Below are 21,670 nucleotides of genomic sequence, written 5' to 3'. Positions count from 1 at the left end.
AAACACATCCCCGTGGGGTGGGGGGGAGGTGGGCTGGGGAGGCGGTGGCCGTGGGGTCCCTGGCTACACGAGAACTCACGCACAGGGCCCGGCCGGAGGGAGCACAGCAGAGGGCCACACCGGATACCTGCGCTCTCCGGTACCGACAGGCCTCGCAAAGCACCACGACGCATGCTGAGACGCCCACGCCGCTAGGCCCAGTTGGCGGTACAGAGCTACAAAACGAAGCATCTAGAAGGACCCACCGAAACCCCATTCCCTGACACACCTGGGGGCGCAGAGGGGCTGAGGCTCCACCTAAGGCATCCTCCTCTTTGGACAAGGGTGACTGCTCCCCGGCCGCACGGCACCGTGGCCACACGGGCAGCTGCGGAGCCAGGACCCGGACAGGTCCTTGGCGACCGGAGGCCGTCTGAGGAGAGTGGCGGGAGACAACCTCAGCTGGACGAGAAGCACTAGCCGTGGGCCGTCCAGCAGGAGAGGGTGGGGCAGGCAGGGCCTCGGGCGCCGTGCGTCACAGGGCAGAGCCGAGCGGAGGAGGTCGGGTAGGAACCGGAAAGACCTCCGGGTGCACACGTGAGCAGCCCGTCCTGCCCCCGGCTGGGCCCCAAGCCTCGTCCCTCCCCGTCCCGCCTCTGGGTCCTCCCGCTACCCCCACCTGGGCTGAGGCTCGGTGCAGCCAGAGCCCGCCCCGCTCCCCCAGCCTGGGTCTGGCCTGCGGCGGCTGGCTAAGGAGATGGCCGCTGCCTGGGACAGCGGCTTTCGGGGTTTCCTCCGGCAAAAGCAGAGGGAACTCAGGGCAAGGACACGCAGGTCAGGGACCCGGCCTCCCCGCACTTCGGCCAGGGGGAAGGTGACGGGGGCCTCTCCCTGCAGGGGGGCCAGATGGATCAAACCTCAGCGGGGGCGGCAAGGTGCCGGCGGTCGCGTTGGAGAGCTCCTTCATCCACACGAGGCACGGTGTCCACGCCTGTCCCTGCGGGCGGCCCAGGACCAGGCACCCAGGGATCGGGGCCCCGCGGGGCAGAGGCCCCAAGCACAGAAACGCTGTGTCAACGAACCCTTCGCTGCCCCGGCCCAGGCCGGTGCCCCAGGTGGGGCTGGGGTTCTACTCCACGTCCACACGGAAACGGCTCTGTGAAGAGGACGCCACAGGACCCACCAGAGAAGGAGGTGAGGGCGACGCCGTCCCCCAGGCGTCCTGCTCTGGGGGGCACGGGGCAGGGAGGGGGCCGGCTCTCACAGGGTACCATGTGGGGCTCACACGGCGAGGACCAGGGCCCCCACCGAAGGCCAGAGAGAACACAGAGTCCGCAAGCAGAGCATCGGGGAATAATACACTTTCTAGACTTCTCTTATAAATATGCATTAGAACATCTGATAACACGGGCAGAGGGCTCTGAAATTAATTTAAAATTAAGCCAAGATGGAATTTCCTGCACTCCTGGCAGGAAATTCACCTAAAACATCTGAACACCCAAAATGTGCTTGAAGGCGGCAGCGGCCACGGGCGCCCCAGGCCCTACGGCCACCTCAGTCCCGGGGCACCTTGAAATGGTCCTTCTCTTTGCGGATGGCCCTCATGGTGGTCACCGGGTCCGTCTCGCCGGCATGCTGCTGCACCGTCTTCTCCCTGTGGAAGCCGAAGGCCAGGCTGCAGGCCGCACGTGGTGCCCCCCGGCCCACCGCCCGCCCCAGGGTCCCAGGGCCCCAGGGCCCCGGGAAAGAAAAGAGCAGGCAGAAGTCGGGACATTCTTCGAAACGAAAGGCTGGCGCTAACGGCCAACTCGCGTGTTCCTAACGGTAGAAGGCCTGCTGGCCAAGCCGTCCTGCCGGTGACCCAGGGACCGGGGACACGGACTCCACACCGGCCCCCGGCAGCGCCCCGGTGACAGAGCTCCACAAGATTCCCGGGGACCGTGCCTGCCCACGCGTGGATCCTGACTGCGGTGTCAGAAAGGACCCCACACCCTGGCCACGTGTAAGGAGAGCACCCCTGACAAAGCCGCCTGCTTCCTAGGCTCAGGGCACTTGCTAAGACCCCGTGGCGTCGCCTGAGCCACCCGGGAGCTGCAGGGACTGGTGAGCGGGCCCCCGCCAGCGGCACGAGGGCGACCCAGAGGTGCCCACGCCCCTCACCTCACTCTCATGAACGGGTTGTAGGTGAACTCCTCCGCGATGGTGGACGGCACTGTGGGCTCCCCGATACCGTACTTCTCCTGCAGAGGACAGAGGTCACGTGAACACGGAAACGTCTAAAGGAACATTTCAGAGTACTTTCTAATCTTAAAATATTGTCCAACTCAGAAGGCAAAGTGAACGGGGTCAGGTCAGTGCAAGGACGAGCCCCTTCCCGCTGTGGAGACGCGAGTGTCCCGGCCACCACCGACAAGTTGTCCCTTCTCCCCTTGCTGTCCTGGAAGTGGAGGGGGACACGAAAACTTTTACGCTGATATGAAGTGTGTGTTTTACATGATAAAATAACCAGCAAAAATGCAGAAAACGCAGAAGAAAACACCATCAGCCCTGCACCAAGACCAGTCATGGGCCATGCACAGCTCACTGCTTGCAAGAGTGAGGTGACAGGTGCCCGTGGTCCCTGCCCTGGGCTCACAGCCCCTCTAGAATGCGGCAAGCTCTCGTCACGGGCTCCCCGGGAGAAAAACCCAGGACGAGCCCTCCGGTCGGGATGGTTTCACTCCTGATCAGCACCGTCTGGCCCACTGGTCACTCCTGTACGGACCTGTGCGGGACGTCAGCTGGCAGCTGGGGGTCTCCGCCCTCCCTGCGGCCCCTGCCCTTCTTCTGCCGGGCTGATCTCGAGGGCCACAGGGTCAGAGCTTGGACAGCACCTGTCAGCATCCACACGCAGGGCCCTCAGACCCGAGGGTCCCGGAGCCACCCCCAAACGTGACCAGTGGTGGCAAGAGGTGATCCTTCAACTGCTGGTGGGATGCCAAGTAGGGGTCTGGCGGGAGGTCAAGATGAAGGCTTGTCGCTAATCTCTGATCCTCCCCTTCTGGTGAAAACAAGCTGGGTGTTTTAGAACATTCCCTGCTTCCTCCAGTATTCACTCCTCCTGAGAATTCCTTCTCCACCTCCTATGGGGGAAGGAAACAAGTTAACACTTCTAAGGATAATTCTAAAACATGTCTTGACACGTATAGTCAGAGGACGATACACGGTCATCACCTTGTAGATTATCTATTAAAATGAGTGCTGGGGCGCCTGGTTAAATGTCCGACTTCAGCTCGGGTCATGATCTCACGGTTCATGAGTTCGAGCCCCACATCAGGCTCTGTACTGACAGCTGAGACCCTGGAGCCTGCTTCGGATGCTGTGTCTCCCTCTCTCTCTCTGCCCCTCTCTCAAAAATAAGTAAGTGTCAAAAAAAATTTTTTTTTAATGTTTTTTGAACTTGGGTAAAGCAAATATTTCTTAGATAAGAGACAAAAAGTATGAACCATAAAAAATATGCCGGACTTGATTATCAAAATTAAAAATGTCTGCTCTTCAAAAAACATTGTCAAAAAAATAAAAGGCAATGCACAGAACGAGAGAAACCAGCCGACAGAGGACTTGCATCCAGCATATACTTACAAAATTCTCTTGTGATCGAAAATTAGTTCACATTTTTAAATGGCCAAAAGATTTGAACACACAGTTCACAAAATGGCCATAGACGCTCAACGTTTTGAGACACTAGGGAAATGCAAGTTAAGACCACAACGCGACTGCGCTACGTACCCATTAGAATGACTAAAACCACAACGAGTGACGATGCCGAGGGCTGGCGAGCTTGTGGGACGAGTGGAACTCTCACACTCGGCCGACGCGAGTGTAAAGTGACAGCCACTTAGGAAGCCAACTCGGCACTTTCTCTACAAGTCAAACAGACACCGCTACCACCTACCCGTTTGACTCCTAGGTATTTACTCGAGAGAAACGAAAGGGTGTGTCACACACGGATTTGTGCGCAGAGGTTCACAGCAGCCAACGCCCGGAAACGGCACAAACGTCTACGGCCGGGGGAACGGATAAACCCAACAATGGAATACTGCTCGGCGGTGAAAGGAATCAACTCCTGACACGCAGCAGCAGGGGTGCACCTCCGAATCCTGCTGCTGAGTGAACAGGAGACCGTGCATAAGGTACCTTCCGTTTACGCGAAATTCTAAAAACCGCAACGGCTCTAGGGCACCCAGCAGATCGGTAGGTGTCCGGAGCCGCGAAGACAGCGAGGCGTGAAGAAGCCTTTCGGGGGTGGTGGAACGTTCCGTGTCTTCATTGTAATGGTCGTCGTTTCAGTGGTGTCAGTTTATCTGTCAGAATTCACTCGGCCCTGCACTTGAAACTGATGCGGTTTATCACATGTGAACTGTACCACCACAAAGTTGACACTCGAGAAAGCGTGAAAACCGTCAACAAACTTGAAAACCTTGACAAAATGTACACAGTTCCTTGAAAGACAAAAGTTGCTAACAAAATGGACTCGAGAAGATGCAAACATCTAAGAGCCCCACACAAAAGACAGACGTCACTTCTAACAATGACGATGACATCTTTCCACAAAGAGAACTCAACGTCCAGATGGTTCCAATGGTGAATTCTAACATTAAAGGAAAAAACAGTATCACAGAAAGATTCTTTCAGAAAATACGAGGAAACATCTTCCGAGTCACTTAATGAGGCCAGCTCTGCCCCAGTACTAAGACCAAACACGTTACAAGAAAATAAAAGTACAGGCCAATATCCCTTGTGAACACAGACAGAGGGACTGTGGCAGCGTAATACAGCACGACAAAGTCTGTCTAGAAAGCAAGGTGGGTTTAACATTTGAAAGCAACTGAGGGGGCACCCGGGGGGCTCAGCCGGTTAAGCACCCGACTCTCGGTTTCAGGTCAGGTCATGGTCTCACAGCTCGTGGGATCAGGCCCCGCGTCAGCACGGAGCCTCTCTCTGCCTCTCCCTCAAAAGAAATTAAAAAAAAAATGAAACCAATCGATGTACCCCGCCATATTAACAGTAAAAACTAAATATGGTTACACACTAGAGAAAAAGTCAGTTTGCAAAATTCAACACCCACTCGTGATTAAAACTCTCAGAAAACCAGGAATGGAAGGGAACGCCCTCAACCTAAGAAAGATTACAAAAAACTTGCAGCTAACATACTGGTGACACACCGAATGCTTCCCCGCCGAGACTGGGAACAAAGCAAAGGTGTCCGCTCCCACCGTCTCTATTCGGCATTGTACCGGAGACCGCAGCCGGTGTGATTAGGCCAACAAAGTAAATAAAAGGCACATCGATCGGAAAAGAAGGACGAAAAGTGTCTCTTTAGCCAATGACGGGATTGTGTGCTACGGAATCTATGAAAAAGACGCTAGAGTAAGGGAGCTTAGCAAGGTCACGATACAAGATCAAACAAGTATCATTTGTATTGCTGAAGACTTCAACAATAATCATTTTCAGCCAAATACAAAAATGTGAAGTACTTAAGGATACATCTAACAACCTGCACAGCTTCTTTAGCAACGAGGATTATAAAATACTGCCGAGAGGAACCGATGACCTCAATAAATGGAAAGCGACGGTATATTCATGAAAAGACTCCATACTGTGAAGACCTCAGTTCTCCAAATCTTTTGTTGCATCACAGTCCCAATCAAAAGCCAAGCTGACTTTTTTGTAAAAATTAACAAGATCCTAAAATTTCTATGGAAATGCAAAGCACTTCAAAGAGCCAAAACCAATTTAAAAAAAAGACCACAGTTGGAGGACTCATACAGCCTGATTCCCAGACTTCCCACAAGCTACGGTAACTGCGACCATCTGCTATTGATGGAGGAGAAGCCCAGAGACCCACGGAACAGCGAGGAGGGTCCAGAAGTGACTCACGCCTGCACTGTCCGTTTTATTTAGCAAAGACACCAAGGTAATCCAACAAGGAAAGGACGATCTTTCCAACAAATGGTGCTGTGCGGTAGGATGTCAACTTGCAAAAGCAAAGGCACTCGCACTCCGACCTCACACGGACACCGATGTCGATACGAGCAGGATCATGGGCCTAAGTATAAATCTGAATGACCATAAGAGCTAAGACCATACAACTTTCAGGAGAAAACACAGCACAGAGTCTTGGCGGCAAGGGGTGTGCCAAGATTTCTTAGGACACAAAGCGTGTAAAGAGAAAACATCAACAAACTGAACTTCATCCAAAGTGTAAACTTTTATTCCAGAAAAGACACTGTTAAGAAAATAAAAGGGCAAGCCACAGACCGGGAGAAAATACTTGAGCTATGTATCTGGTAAAGACGTGTTTCCAGAAAACATAAGGAATTCTTGCAACTGAGTTCAGTTTTTCAAATGGACCAAAGATTTGAACAGACATTTCACAAAAGAGGACCTGTAAGAGGCCGACAGCCACCAGAGCAACGGAAACTTTAAAACCACAGGGAGACACGGCCACACGCCTATTAGAACGGCTGAAATTTAAAACGTCGGCGATACCTATGCACGGGGAGCCCCTGGGGCTTACACGTACGTCCCCAGAGGGCGGGCCAAGAGGCTCGGGAGCTTCTTCAAAGTTAAACGTACACTTCAGGCGGCCGGGCCCCGCTGCCCCAGGTCTGTACCCACACACCGGGAAACCTGTGTTCACACAAAGACGTGCGCACAGAGGTTCACGGCCACTTTGTTTACAATAGCAAAACGCTGGAAACGACCCAAGATTCCATCCACCGCGGATAAACAAATTGCAGTACAGAGCACCGCTCAGAAATCAAGAACGGGAATGAATCTCCAGTTACGTTGAGCTGAAGAGCCAGACACGGCCAGTGTTCTACGGCTCTGTTTCTGAGACTCCAGAACAGAGTGACCTACGTGACAGCCGATCTGCAGCTGGGGGGTGAAAGCAGAGTGACAAGGGAAACTCTGAATCTCGACTGGGGGTGGGGGGCTCACACAGGGGCACATACTGTCAAAAGTCATCAAACCGTGTACTGCTCGCTCAAAACGGGTATGTTTTATCAAATGGAAAGTATCCTCAATTGAGATTAGTTTTTTAAAAGTAGATAACTATGAAGCAAATTAGTGCAATGCGCACGGGGGCGCCTGGGGGGCTCAGTCAGTGAAGCTCAGGTCATGACCTGAGCCCCACGTAGGCTAGAGGCCCGCGTCGGGCTCCATGCTGACCGCTCAGTGCCTGGAGCTGCTTCAGATTCTGTCTCCCTCTCTCTCTGCCCCTCCCCCACTCGCACTCTGTCTCTCTCACTCTCAAAAATAAACACTTAAAAATTTTTTTAATAAAAGTAGGTAACTACGAAGCGAATTAGTTCAGTATGAATAGATTGCTATGGAAAAAGCAGCAGGACCCATTACTAAATGAAAAGGAACAGTACGTGTGGTACATACACAGGGTGAGTTCATGGAGATCACTAAAATACTCGCCTACGCGCACTGCGAAAAAAGAGGGATAATGTTGACCAAGTGATAAAGGTGGTGTCTGAAGTCTTACAGGTTTTATTTTGTGAGCCCGTGCCCAAAACCTGATAAAGATGCTCAAAAAAAACAGGTGATTTAAGAAACAAAACTCCAAAGTAGCACTGGTCACGAACGGAGCAGAAGGCCCAGCGGCACCCGAGGCCTCCAGATGTGGCTCACTGACACCCGTCAGCCACCGGATGGGGAAGGGCCCCCAAGTCCAGGGGCACCCCCCTCAGCCCACCCACCTGCAGCAGCATTTGCAGACGCCCCACTGAAGACGCCTCCGGGACAGTAGGCCACCCCTGCAGCCACCCCTCTGAGCACCCCTAGGGGTCGCCACGGAAATAAATGCCTTCCGGACTAGCAGCCTCTGGGGCAAATCCCACCGCTGGCCGGCAGGTGCGCTTTCCCCATCGGGAGGCGGAGGTGCTCACTCACGGTCCCCCCTACCCTGTGCTCAGGACGTGGGGCACAGATCAGGGACCCGCAGCCCCAGCCTCACCCGGGCACCTGCTGGAAATGCGGACTCCCAGGCCCAACCCGGCCCCACTGTGTCAGAAAGGACGTTAACCAGAGAACTGGGCCTTCCTCGCGGAGTTCCAGGCGGGCCGCTCCGAGACCCGACTGGCTTGCCGGCCACGAGGAGCGCCCTCTGCCCACACTGGACACCGCGCCCTGACAGCGCTGCTCCCAGAGAGGCACTTCGGGGTCACGGACCCGCGGACGCACCCCCGCCCGGGGCGCCCCTCTCACCTTGGCCCAGGCCAGTTTCTCCTGAATGGCAGTATTGTTGGGCTCCACGTGGCGCGCGAACTTGAGGTTGTTGATGGTATATTCGTGGCCGCAGTACACTCTCTGAGGAGAACACCAAACTGTGAGTTCAGAGAGTCTCCGTGATCTGTCCTCAAAGCCCTCGCAGACAGGCACGCGGGGCTCTGGGCCAGGTCCTTTTAGCGACACGCACCGAGGTGTCCCTGAGGACAACGGGCATTTCTCACTTGTACGTTAAACAGCAATAAATGGTACAAGAAAAGCCACGCTTCCACAGGAAATGCCTCTGCCCTCCCATTCTTCCCAACACGGGGGACAGGACGGGCGGGAGGTGAGGACCTTGCTCCGCGGGGCCCCACCTACCGTGTCTGGAGGGAGCCGGCCCAGGATCTCAAGCAGGGCTTTGTACATCTCGTCCGCTGTCCCTTCGTAGAACTTCCCACAGCCAGCCACGAACAAGGTGTCGCCTGCAAAACGGGACAGCCACGGAGCAGTGGGGGGCTGGTGGCCAGCTCCTGAGCGACACTGGACACCAAGCGTTCACGGCTGTACCCACAGCCGGCCTCTACCAGACCCCCGACGGGCCACCCCCAACCTGGCAGGACCCAGAGAGACGCCCAGCTCTCGGCTCCCGTGCCCCAACCTCTCCCGTCAAGTCTCGCTAACTGGCACCACCGGTCCCGCCAACAGCGGCTCAAACCCACCCCTTAGGGTCTCCCGACTCCTCCCTTCACTGTCCTACCCTGTCCCCATAGCGCCGAGAGCCCCCACCAGCCCGTGTCCCCACCCACCCAGCAGCCCTCCCAGGCCCACCTCCCTAAGGCGCCTCTTTTTCCTTTTTCCTTCTTTATAATTGTGTTGGGGTTTGTTTTTTCTTTTCTTAAGTAATCTCTGCACCCAACGTAGAGCTCGACTCACAACCCCAAGACTGAGAGTCACGTGCTCCACGGACTGAGCCAGCCGGGGCCCGTCCCCAAGTCTCCTCTCATCCTGGGCGGCAGTGCCAGCCCATAGAACCCCCGGGATCCCACCGGCCACCACCCGGGCCCTCAAGACCCGAGCCTGCCGCCTCACAGACCCCCTTCCTGCCTCAGCCCTTTAGAGGGGCGTCCCCTCCTCCTGACATCCCTGTTCCTGACCCGCCTCCACCCTCTTCCTGACTCCCCTCCTCGCCCTCCTCCAGACACCCCTGCTCCTGACCCTCCTCCTTCTGACCCTTCTCCGGACACCCCTCCTCCGGATACCCCTCCTCCTGGCCCTCCTTCTGATACCTCTCCTCCTGACTCCCCTCCTCCTGGCCCCCACTGAGGCTCTGTGGGCTGCTGCTTCCCGCCCTGGGTCCTCCCTGAGAAGGGCTCCGTGCCAAGCGGGGGCTCAGGCACCGTTGTTCTCCAGGCCCCGGTGGCGGGGAGTCCTCCTCCATCAGTGCAGGCCAGACTCTTCCCCGAGGTGCGGGGGGGGGGGGGGGGGGGGGGGGGGAGGGGGGGCCACTGGGACCACAACCCAGGACCAGGGTGCCACCGTGGGGCCATCACAGTGTGGTGCAGCACTGTCCCCACAAGACGACAGGACGTCCTAGTGGGGTCAGGACTGGGCTGTGCCCCTGAACAGCCCCACCAGGTAGGGTGAGTCAGAACCAGCTAGAAGCCAGAGAGACCACAGAGGAGGCTGGGCTGCACACAGGAACAGGAGACTCGGGGGCCCGGCCTTCCCCTATTTACACACCGGGACCTGCCAGACGTCCCGGTTCCCACACGTTGAGTCCTCACCGTCCGTGCCTCGGACACCTGAGCTGCGCCGCGAGGACACACGCGACTTGGCACGTATAACACGCCCCCGCCGGCCGTGGTCTCACGGAGGACACGCACACCGCACGGGCCTGGGCTCAGACCGGGGTCTCTGCGCAGGCAGACCCGCCTTCCAAGGCGGGGACACGGCTTCTCCCCCCTGTGCCGTCCCGAGGGACCCGCCTCACTCCAACCCCCAAGAGCCCACCCGGCAGATACGCAGACTGACGTCCGAGGACCCAGCCGACGCAGCAATGACAGGGGCGCAGACTCTCCCGGGCCCGGTGCCCACCTGCCCCCCCACAGGCGGACGAGGCCCAGAGCGAGCTCAGGGCCGCACAGCCCGAACTCGGGTCGCCCCAGGGACCACACCTCCTGCTGCTGCACCACCGAAGACACTGAGAACGGCTGGTCTTTAAAGTCGGCTTCGACGGGGGAAGAGGGGCTCACGAGCGCCGCGGAGGTCCCAGAGGCCCCGTGCACCCCACGCTCCGTCTGTGGTTTCCCCGAGTTAACATCTCATGTCACCCGCGCCGCACTTGGCTGTTGACTGAGCCCTGCCGCAGAGCCGACGTGGGTCCCCACCCGGATCCCCACACGCACCCGCCCGGCTGCAGAGCCGCTCTGGGCCCCCACGCTGCCTCTGGCCGCCGCAGGGCCTGCCCGAGGCTGGGGCTGATTCGCTCTGCCGCTCCGGTCCTCACCGGCTCCCCCATCAGCAGCAACATTCTCTCACTTTCCCTCCGAAGGGAAAATCCCCTTCGACTGCTGGAAAGGCCTACCCGCCGGCCACTCACGCAGGCCGAGGCCGGGGGTGCATCCAAACAGCGGCCTTCCCACGCTCTGCCCCCAGGGCTGCAGGCCCCCTGAGGCCCCCTGCCAAGCCCTGCTCGGGAAGCCTGGCCGCAAACGCTCCGCTTCTCCGCCCCGAGCTCTCAGACAACCCTAAGTCACGGGGGTCTTTTAAAGTGCACCCCGCCCCAGCACGCACATCAGAACACTCCTCACCTGTGAACACAGCAGGAGGCTCAGGGCTCCCGGGCTTGCTCACGAAGTAGCAGATGTGGCCAGAAGTGTGGCACGGTGTCGACAGGCACTTGACGTTGAGAGACCCCACCTTAAACGAAGCACGCACTGGCGTGGGCTCCCTGCACGCTGGGGACTCGCCCACGGGCTCCCAGGAGGCGGACCACCGATCCCACGGACTCCCCCTCAGACCCTCAACGCCCCGAGGAGAGCGCAGCTTCCATCACCACTGCTCCACCGAGCGGGACCCCGACCTCGAGGGCGCCCCAGAGGCGAGGCGCACTGCAGCCTGGTATTGCTGGTGTGCAAAAGCAGAGGGGCTTCTCTTGCTTTCTTCCTCAACATCGGGCCAAATTTGAACCAGGTGTCGTGCTAGAAAAGCGAGCTTTCCTTCTTAAGTACTTGACCTTCCGTTTGGTTTTCCTTCTCTGTCTCCCACTGCCCCCCCCCCCCCCCCCCCCCCCCGCCAACTTTAAAAAAAACCTTTCAAACCTACCAAAAAACTGAAAAAAAGAGGAACTTCTGTGACCTTTACCCGGGTCACCAAATGCTAACGGTGCGCACGTCCGCGGCGTGTCCTGTGCACACACGCCTGGAGTCGCGCACGCGCTGACGCAGCGCCCCTAAAGGCTCCAGCCGAGTCTCCCAGGAGAGGGACGTCCCCTCGCTTAACCGCACATCGTCATCACTTCCAAGAGACGTGACGCTGATGTGAGAACCTGACGCGTGCGTGCTGTTTTTCCACTTCCCCAACGGTCTCAAAACCCTGCCTGGCAGCCTCTCCCCGCAGCCGGGACCATCGGCCTACTGACGTGCCTGTGATGCTCTGACACTGGGGACCGTGCAGGCCTAGGCGGCCCCGAGAGGCCCTCCACCCATTCGCAGGTTATGCTGCCTCCGATCCCAAGCCCTCGAGGTCCCCTCTGGGCCCCTGGGTAGGGGAGGGAACTGCCAGGAGCAGGGCAAGTGTCCCTGCCACACCCCGCCCCTTTAAGGCCCAGAGGCCAACCCCGTTCGAGTGCTTTCCATTCGTTCGCTGCTCACCTGCAGTGTGGACAGATGCGTGACCTTGTGAGTCAGCGCCCCGATCCGGTCATCGCCCCCACACACCTTCAACCCAGGCTCCAACTTGACCAGCTTCTCGTTCCCACCAGCGTGGTCCCTGGAAGTTGGAAAGGAGACCTGGGCTCCTGCTCACGGGAGGGGCCCGCTTGCTCTTAAACCCCGACCAGATGTTCTTTCCTGGTTACCTTCTCAGAAGCGGGAACGCATCTCCCAACACAGGAAACTGGCCTCAGTGTCATTTGGCTCCACTGAAAAGAACGCTCTCAGATACGCCATTCCCAAATGAGGCACTTCTGTGCCCCTGCCCTGTTGCGGGAGAAGCTTCTGGAGCGACCGACCCAAATCACAAACACCTGGATAATCCCCAAGCCCCCAGCTCCCAAGCTTTGGGCACATAAGAGTCGCCAGAGGATCCGTAAGAAGCACCGAGTCCTGGCTCCTGCCCCGCTCCTGACGCAGTTGGCCGGGGGGCGGCCGGCACAGCGGGAGTTTCAAAGGCCCCCTCGTCCCAGTTTGGGACCCGCTGCTCTGAGCACACAGGCCCATCTACAGTTACACCCAAAAGAATAAGATATCCAGGAATAAACCTAGCCAAGGAGATGAAAGGCTTGTACTCTGAAAACTATAACACACTGAACAAAAGCGTTTGCAAGAAGTGGAGTAGAAAAACAAAATCGCTAAAATTTCGATACTACCCAAAGCAGTCTACAGGTTTAATTCAATCCCTGTCAAAATAACACCAGCATCCTTCACAGAGCTAGAACAAACGATCCTAGAATCTGTATGGATCCACAAAAGACCCCGAATAACCAAAGCAACCCTGAAGAGGAAAGCCAAAACTTCAAGCTGTATCACAAAGCTGTCCTCATCGAGACAGTATGGTACTGGCACGAGAACAGACACTCAGGTCAATGGAACAGGATAGAGAACCCAGAAGTGGACCCACAAACAGATGGCCGACTCCTCTTGGACCAAGCAGGAAAGAATACCCAATGGAATAAAGACAGTCTCTTCAACAAGTGATGCTGGGAAAACTGGACAGCAAACATGAAGAAAAATGAATCCGGACCAATTTCTTACACCAGGCACAAAAATAAACTCAAAATGGATGAAAGGCCTAAATGAAGACAGGAAGCCATCAAAATCCTCGAGGAGAACAGAGGCGGTAACTTCTTTGACCTCAATCAGAGCAACTTCTTACTACACACACCTCTGGAGGCAAGGCAAACGAAAGCAAAAATTGGGACCTCATCAAGATAAAAAGCTTCTGCACAGCGAAGGAAACAATCAACAAAACTAAAAGGCAACTGACAGAATGGGAGAAGATACTTGCAAATGACATAGGAGATAAAGGGTTGGTCTCCAAAATCTATAAAGAACTTATCAAACTGATGTGCCTGTGATGCTCCTGACATAGGGGACCGTCCAGGCCAAAACACAAATAATCCAGTGAAGAAATGGGCAAAAGACACAAATAGACACTTCCCCAAAGAGGACATCTAGATAGCCAACCCACACATGAAAAAATACTCGACATCACTCATCATCGGGGAAATACAAATCAAAACCACAATGACATACCGCCTCACACCTGTCAGAATGGCTCACGTGAACAACTCAGGCAACAAGAGACGTTGGCGAGGATGCGGAGAAAGGGGAACCCTTTTTGGTGGGAATGCAAACCGGTGCAGCCATTCTGAAGAAAAGTATGGAGGTCCCTCAAAAAATTAAAAACAGAACTACCCTACGGCCCAGCAGTTGCACTGCTAGGTATCTATCCAAGGGATACAAGAACACCCCAATGTTTATAGCAGCATTATCTACAACAGCCAAGGTAAGGAAGCAGCCCAAGTGTCCTCTGACTGATAAATGAATAAAGAAAATGCGATATATTTATGTGCGTACACACACACAACGGAACATTAGTCGTAAAAAAGTATGAACTCTTGCCGTTGGCGACGACACAGATAGGTCTAGAAAGTACAATGCTAAGCAAAATAAGTCAGAGAAAGACAAATACCGTGTGATCTCACTCATACATGGAATTTAAGAAACAAAACAAACGAGCAAAGGGAAAAACAAATCGGGGGGGCGGGGGGCAAGCCAAGAGACAGACTCTTAACTACAGAGAACACGCTGATGGTCACCAGAGGGGGCGGGGGAAACAGGATGGGGATTAAGAGTGCACTTGTCGTGACGACCTCCAGGTGACGTAGGAACTGCTGAATCACTGTACCGTACACGTGAAGCTAACGTAACACTGCACGTTAACTAGCGTCAAAATTAACACTTCAGGGGTGCCTGGGGGGCTCAGCCAGTTAAGCATCCGACTCAGGCTCATCAGGTCATGGTCTCACGGTCATGGGATTGAACCCCTCGTGGGGCTCTGCATAGGATTCTCTCTCTCTCCTCTCTCTCTCCCTCTACCCTCTCCCTCGCTCATGCTCTCTCTAAAATAAAATGTTAAAAATTAAAATATTAAAAACTTTAAAACATAAAAACACTTGTATCTAAACAAACAGACAAATAGACACACACACACAAACGGGCAGAGGCAGAGGGCGAGCTGGGGCCAGGCCAGCCCTGGACACACTCCCCCCCACCCACTCCCACCCTGCAAGGGATTCTAACCTCAGCCAGGACACTCCTCCAGGGCTCCCAGCGCTCAACGGGGGCAGCCTGACCTGCGCTTCAGAAACGGGAAAAGAGTTCCACCCCTGGCCTCGTGGGGCTGGAACCACGCCAGCGTGAGCCCAGGGCCCTGACCTCGGAGCAGGGCTAGCGTCCCAACACCAGATCAGCCTTCCGAGGACAAGGCGAGGGCTGCGGATGGCCAGAGAGCGCCTGCTCCTCACCACACATTTATCTACGGAGTCCTCCGGGGGCCCAGACACGGCAGAGCCCAGAGATAACGGGGGCGGGCCCTTCCCCCACCCCCAGGTCAGCTCCACACAGGCCAGCGTCCCAGCACTGTCCCCCACTGACCTGCAGAAACACCTCCGCCTCCACCGAGGAGAGCGAGGACAGTGAGAGAGGGAGGCGCCTACGCCCTGGGGCTCAGCCTGGGACCCAGCGTGGGATCTTGTGTTCCAACACAAACGCGTGAAAAACCTCAGAGCATCACAACATCAGAAAAGTGACGTGGTGGTTACTTGGCGCAGGAGAGAGGCCGCAGCCCGCAGGGCACCTTCCAGAAAGAGCAGCTGGCTGGGCAGCGGCCAAGGGCACGGCAGTAAACCCATCCATCAGCACCAGGAATTAACACCTGACGCCCCCATAGACTCTCAGCGGCTTAGTTACATCGACCGAGAAGGTGCCACCACGGAGCAAACTCTGGCCGACCCACGTGCCCAGGACACTCCCACGGGGAAGACGCCCCACGTAGACTCAAGCACAGCAACGGTCTCGGGGACGGGCTGTCAGGGGTTGGCTGCCCTCAGACACTTAATTAGAACAGAAAATGAGCCAAATAAAGATTTTTTTCCAGCTGAGAAGAGACTCAAAAGTTTCAAAAACCCCACAGGAGGGTCTAAAACCCAAACACAAGTGCTCCTTTCATCCTTTTCCCTTCAAATTTCAAAAACCACAACCTCTCCAAATACACCTGCTTGATTTTTAAAAACACTAACATCTAGACTAGTTTCTTCCCCGACATCAAAGCCGGTCTCCCATCTCACAAGCCCAAGAGCCTTCAAAGATGCGGCTGGAGGTCCTCCCCACAGAGCCCCGGAGTTAGCAGAGCCCGTGTCCGGGGCCAAGGTCGAGGGGCAGCAGCCCGGAGGCTGGCGCCCTCGAGTCCTCTCACGGTCCCACCGGGGCCAGCCCTCGGCTGCGCAGAGGATACAGCTGGGAGGGGACGGCTTCCGGGGACCCCGACGCCCCAGGCCTCCGCCTGTGGGAGGGTCCAGGGAGCCTGCAGGTGCCGACCCCCACGGACGCCAGCCTGGGGCGTACAGGCCCAGGCAGCTCGACTGACGTGGAGGTAGCTCGGGCTCCAGAGCTTACCAGTGGTGGTGCGTGGTGAGCACTGTGGTCAGCTTCACGCCGTGCTTTCTCACCGTTTCTACGACCTGCAGCCAAACGTGAGACAAGAAATGGGCCATGGCCACGCTCCCAGCACTGGCTCCAAAGCCTGCGGGGGTGCCCAGCGGGACCCAGGGTTTGCCAGGAGGGGCTGGGCCCTGACCTGACCCTGCCGACCTGTGCCCCCCCCCCCCGTCCCCCAACACCCCTCCAGCAGCGCAAGGCAAAGGTGGCCTTTTTCTCTCATGCAGCAAGTGGCAGCTCCGTGCCGGCCACAACCTGAGCCCCTCCAGACGATGTCGCCGCCCCCAGAGGCAGTGCGGAGGGACAGCAAGCCTCGTGGAAGGGCAGGCAGGCTGAGGGGGGCTCCTGCTCCCTCCCCCCCCACCAGGGACCTTACAGACAGAAACCCACTTCTCTCCACGCCCCAGCCTTTGCCGGCCCCACCCCTCCCTGGCCTTCCGCCCCACAGCAGAGTGGCCGGACACTAGTTCAGTTGTTTTTCAAAACCAAATGGATTAATTTCGGTTTAGCTTCGGCCAAGCCGCGAGGACACTGCAGATAGGAACCCCGGCGGGGGACAAACACGCGGCGCTGGGGCCTCCCACCTTCTGAGGCTGCACCGGGTCCACGATGGCGGCCTCCTTGGTCTCGCCGTCGATGATCAGGTACATGTAGTTGTCGGTCAGCGCGGGCAGCAACTCGACCCTCAGGGTTCCCTGGTCCATGGTGGAGCTCTTCCTACAGTCCGTGTGATGGAGAAGGACGCCCAGCAGGGCCGGACCTGAAGACAAAGGGCAGCCCCGGTCAGCGTCCACAGGAGGCCGCGCCAGGCTGACACCGCTCAGGAGCCCTGGCGTCCTGATGCCACGACCTGGGGAAGTGACAGCGAGCAACAGAGCGTGAGGCTGGCCGTGTCTGCTTCTCTGAGTTCCTTTGGTAAAGAAGAAAATACCCTCACTTTACCATATCCGCAAGGAAAATACAGAAAATTATTCATGTGCATATTCACAAATCATTTCTCTCAGACCATGATCCTTATTTTCTTTCTCGCGGGTTCCAAGAGGACAGAAGGACCAGCTTGTGGCTGTGATCAAATCACCGTCAGCTGTGACCGCCGCTCGTTCTGGGTGCTCACACCTGACTCAGACCAGGAAGAGAGGAAGCCCGAGGGCACATGCCCAGCGGGACTACGTTTCAGTGCCCCGCGGCCTAGCTAACAGAGCCTCAGTCACACGGGCTCACCGCCCCTCCCAGGCCTCCAGCCAGAGAAGAGAACAATATTCACTTTCAAAGGGCAGAACTGGAAGTCTGGATAACCCCCAAAACCCACCAGGGGCCACCAGGGTTCCAGATTCAAGTGTGCAGGAGACGGAATCACCATCTGTTGAGCCACGGGACCCCGCCAGGGCAAGAGCCAAAAGCAGCCTCCGCCAAGGAGTCAGGTGCCAAAATATTTTCAACAAACTTATTCAACCTAAAAATTCACAGAGGCGCCAACAATACTCTAAGTCTTAACGCAAAAAAAGATCAACACCACTAACGGTGACAGGACCCGGCCGTGAAATTCTGGGGTCGGTACTGGGATCGGGGGGCCTCTCCCTGAAGGGATCCAAAACGCAGGCAGCACCAGCTGACTGACGGACCGCGGCCCCAGGGGCGGTGGCGTGCTCATGGGGAAACTGGCCGAATCGCAGCTTTAAAGAGGACACCAAGTATCCAATTCCCCTTTCCTCTGACCAGCGGCTGGCATTTCCCCGGCCCTTCTCGCCCGCGGCAAAACAAACATTTCTGTATCATCCAGTTTCTGTGATATTCCACCGCTGCTAAAGTCCAGTGCTATCAGGGCCCAGGAAGGACTGCAGAGCAGAGTGGGGTGGGGGTGGGGGTGGGGGTGACAGGATTAAAGGATTAAAGCAAGACTCTGCAGGCTGGGAGAGGAGCGCTACCAGTGAAGGAACACTACTTACAACCTGTGCCGAGGCTTCTCCTGGGGAGCCTGGGGAACTCACCATTATTTCTGCAGGCACCACCAGAAACATTAGTCCTTTTCCAAAAATTATATGCCTGAGAAATGCTTCCAGCTCACTGGTTTGCAACCAGTTTGCTTGTGTATAAGCAGAGGGCACAGGACTGCAGCCTATAGTCGGGGCCAAGTCCTGAGACCTGTTTTGAGTGGCTTCTCTCTCTCTCTCTAACATATGGATTTTTTTTTCAGTTTATTTATTTTGAGGGAAAAAGAAAGCACGAACAGGGGGAGGGGCAGAGAGAGGGAGGGAGAGAAGCCCAAGCAGGCTGCACCCTGTCAGCACAGAGGCTGCCCGGGGCTTGAACTCACAAACCATGAGATCATGACCTGAGCCGAAACCAAGCCCCAGACAGGCGATCTGCCAGAGGCCCTGACAGTCCGGTGAGGGTCTCCGGGGGCCCTTCCCTTAGCAAGGGCAACAGCTCACCCACTCCAGACCCCTGAGAGCGCTCGCTGAGATTTGCAGGGGCTGGCTTCCTGTCCCTAACAGCTGTGTGCTCATTCGGGTAACGACTAACCATCTCCAAAGGCTCAGGTTAACCTACTGCCCCTGCCGCTACGCCAGCCACAAGAGACGTCAGGAATAAGGAAAAAGATTTCAAGATCAAGGTCAAAACATTCCCTCAAGGCGGGAGGGAACACGGTGACTGTGACAGCCGCAGGAGCAGGCCCCTGGGCCGGCGCGTCCCACGCCTCTCAGTCTGGAGGGCTGGGTGGTGAGGAAGAGAGGCTGGGGGGCGGGGGGGGGGGGGCAAGGTTCCCACGGCTCCCGGGACCCGCGCCGGGTCTGTGCCCTTTGTCTACACCTCGGAATCGTGTGGCCCGGGTTTCTCCTGTAGGAGAAGACGGGAACGCGCTCCCCGGGGCTATGGGCCCGCCGGGGCGGGGAGGCGGCGCGAGGCTCCTTACCGGGCACAGTTCCTGCAGCAACCCCCAGCTGACCAGTGACCCCGCTGTCTTCAGCCCCCGCCAAGCCTGACTCAAGCGCCGCGGCGCCTTTTCCCGACCCCAGGCGGCCTGCCTGCGCGGGGGTTACGAGCCTGTGTCGACAGAAAACAGCGTCAGCCCGCGGCGGACCGGCGCCTCCCGGCCGTCCCCGGCGCCCCGGCCCCCCTCGGGCGGGCGCGGCGGCCTAACCGCCGTTACCCGGCCCCGACGCCGGCGGAATCCCCTCCGCGGGCCGGTCCCCGCGCCCCCGACCCCTGTCAGGCGCGCGCCTCGTCAGACCCCGGCCAGCCCCGGCCCACGTACCCAGGCCGCGGCGGGCGCAGGCGGCTCCCAGTGCGGAGACGCTCCGGAGGCCGAGCAGCCCGCGGCCCAGCACCATGACCCGGGGCGGCGGCGGCGGCGGCGGCGGCGGCGGCGCCGCGAGGGGCGGGCGGGCTGCACACGCCGGTAACGCGCCGCGGCCAATCGGCGCCCGCTGCCCCGCCCCCCAGCCAATCGGCGCGCGACTCGCGCCCCCGCCCCAGACCCCGACCAATCGGCGCTCGCGTCCAAACCCGTGCCCGCTCGCGGCCCGGCAGCGGCGGACCTGAGCTCCGGCCGGGAGGCGGCAGGAGGCGGCTGAGGCGGCGACCGGAGAGCAGCGTCAGGGCCTCCGCCTCTCTCCAGGGACCAGACCGGTGGCCGAGGCAGCTGCTGGACAGCGGCTCCCAGGAGTTCGAGCGCTGCGACTCCCGAGCGCCCGGTAGAGCGCAGAGCGGAACTGGCCGTCGCCGACGGGACGGCGCTCAGAGGTAGTTGGTTCTCTCCCGGGCGCCGTAGGCATCAGGTGACCGCGTTCCGGCGGAGTCACGTGACTCCGGGGTCGCGCGACCGAGACATGGCAGCCCCCGGGCCGTTGTCCCGCTTCTGGGAGTGGGGGAAGAACATCGTGTGCGTGGGCAGGAACTACGCGGAGCACGCCAGGGAGATGCAGAGCGCCGTGCCGAGCGAGCCGGTGCTCTTCCTGAAGCCGTCCACCGCCTACGCCCCCGAGGGCTCGGCCATCCTCATGCCGGCCTACAGCCGCAACCTGCACCACGAGCTCGAGCTGGGCGTGGTAATGGGCAGGCGCGGCCGCGCGGTGCCCGAGGCCGCGGCCATGGACTACGTGGCCGGCTATGCCCTGTGCCTGGACATGACCGCCAGAGACGTGCAGGACGAGTGCAAGAAGAAGGGGCTGCCCTGGACCCTCGCCAAGAGCTTCACGGCCTCCTGCCCCGTCAGCGCGTTCGTGCCCAAGGAGAAGATCCCCGACCCTCACAACCTGAAGCTCTGGCTCAAGGTCAACGGCGAACTAAGGCAGGAGGGTGACACGTCCTCCATGATCTTTTCCATCCCCTACATCATCAGCTACGTTTCTAAGATCATGACCTTGGAAGAAGGAGACATTATCTTGACCGGGACGCCAAAGGGAGTCGGACCCGTTAAAGAAAACGATGAGATCCAGGCTGGCATACACGGGGTCGTCAGTATGAGATTTAAGGTCGAAAGGCCAGAGTACTGAGTCTGTACAAAGCACCCGGACTTCTTAAGTTTCAGGAGAGGAGGGAGGTGGACAGAAGAAGCAAGCAAAATTGTTAAATGCAACGATGCTTTAATAAGAAATAATTTTTAAATATGACTTAATTGGGTTGTTATGACTTAAGGAAGACGGACTCTTCCAGGAAAACGTGATCGAAAAGCTGGGCCAGAAATGGAAAGAACGATTGTGTTTTAGGAAAAAAACAAAAACAAAAAACAAAGTTTTCGTGAAGCTTCCAAAGAGGAGAATTTATCAAACTAAATGTTCAGAGGCCTTACTTTCCTTTCCTAAAACCAGACTGGATAAGACTTTTCCGTGAGTCATTCTGGGATCAGGAATTCAACACTGAAAATCTGCAAAGGAAGTTGAAAATCATGTTTTCTAAAATTCCTTGATCATGATAACCATCTGGAGGTAATTGTAAAAATAAAAAATTTCCACCTTACTGACACATGCCAGGCCCACCATATTAATTGGCAGAATTAATCTCCAGCATTCCAAGTGATTCTTATCACGGAACTGGGGAAAACCACTACTCCACGTAATCAGTTAATTTAAGATTGTAATAAGTGACCAATTAATGATGACCTCACTCATCTGTGCCATGGCCCGTAGATTCTGAATTTGGGAGATAATTTTGAAACGATTATTTTCCAAATAAATACGCTATCTTTTGTTTGGCCTTAAAGTGTACTCTTTCTCCTCCGGTAGTGGCTAGGAAGGACGCTTTCGCATGAAGGGGCTTCCAACCTTGATCATTGCTCTTTGGCCTCTGGAGCACTGCGCTCTACTAACAGAGTTAATCAGCAGCTCCACCTCCAGCCAGACACAGGAGGCTTCGGGGAAGTTGAATGGCCTGGGAGAGCTACTCTTGTTCTTGCCTGCCCTCCTCGGACGGAGAGTCTCGGCAAGACGCACAGTGCCAGTGTCCGCCGGCCCCTCCCAGAAAGCTGAGGACATCTCATTTAATAATAG

At 57.1% G+C, this 21,670-nt stretch overlaps 2 protein-coding genes across 4 annotated transcripts; one reads left to right on the top strand and one right to left on the bottom strand.

The window, feature by feature from the left end:
- Window positions 1–1,325: 1,325 nt before the first annotated feature.
- Window positions 1,326–19,543, bottom strand: HAGH (hydroxyacylglutathione hydrolase). Of its 3 annotated transcripts, none has more exons than XM_042971294.1 (10): window positions 19,438–19,543; window positions 16,766–16,941; window positions 16,140–16,204; window positions 12,114–12,231; window positions 11,052–11,160; window positions 8,620–8,723; window positions 8,239–8,340; window positions 3,017–3,101; window positions 2,140–2,219; window positions 1,326–1,633 (listed from the first exon to the last, which is right to left on the bottom strand). In XM_042971294.1, the coding sequence occupies exons 1-10, from the start codon at window positions 19,511–19,513 to the stop codon at window positions 1,523–1,525; spliced, it is 1,026 nt and encodes a 341-aa protein (XP_042827228.1). In that variant the 5' UTR covers window positions 19,514–19,543; the 3' UTR covers window positions 1,326–1,522. The 3 variants fall into 3 exon arrangements, with proteins under 3 accessions (XP_042827228.1, XP_042827230.1, XP_042827229.1); XM_042971296.1 differs by lacking the exon at window positions 19,438–19,543 and adding an exon at window positions 19,096–19,333; XM_042971295.1 differs by lacking the exon at window positions 3,017–3,101 and having other exon boundaries at window positions 19,438–19,541.
- Window positions 19,544–19,745: 202 nt separating this feature from the next.
- On the top strand, window positions 19,746–21,377 carry FAHD1 (fumarylacetoacetate hydrolase domain containing 1). Its single transcript, XM_015545002.2, has one exon. The coding sequence runs from the start codon at window positions 20,012–20,014 to the stop codon at window positions 20,675–20,677; it is 666 nt and encodes a 221-aa protein (XP_015400488.2). The 5' UTR covers window positions 19,746–20,011; the 3' UTR covers window positions 20,678–21,377.
- Window positions 21,378–21,670: the final 293 nt, after the last annotated feature.

Source organism: Panthera tigris, chromosome E3, assembly GCF_018350195.1.
Source record: "Panthera tigris isolate Pti1 chromosome E3, P.tigris_Pti1_mat1.1, whole genome shotgun sequence".
NCBI classification, from domain to species: domain Eukaryota; kingdom Metazoa; phylum Chordata; class Mammalia; order Carnivora; family Felidae; genus Panthera; species Panthera tigris.
The sequence above is the reverse complement of the archived record's forward strand: the minus strand, read 5'-3'. Positions and strand labels throughout refer to the sequence as shown.

What these genes read in the sequence shown, in the direction of transcription:
- FAHD1 (XM_015545002.2), top strand. Translation starts at nt 20,012, where the DNA reads ATGGCAGCCCCCGGGCCGTTGTCCCGCTTCTGGGAGTGGGGGAAGAAC.
- HAGH (XM_042971294.1), bottom strand. Translation starts at nt 19,513, where the DNA reads ATGGTGCTGGGCCGCGGGCTGCTCGGCCTCCGGAGCGTCTCCGCACTG. An exon ending in AGAAACTGGCCTGGGCCAAG is followed by an intron (nt 3,102 to 8,238) that starts GTGAGAGGGGCG and finishes CTTCCCCCATAG; the next exon opens with GAGGTGGAGAAGGAATTCTC. An exon ending in CAGCTTGTTTTCACCAGAAG is followed by an intron (nt 2,220 to 3,016) that starts GGGAGGATCAGA and finishes TGTCCTCTGCAG; the next exon opens with GAGAAGTACGGTATCGGGGA.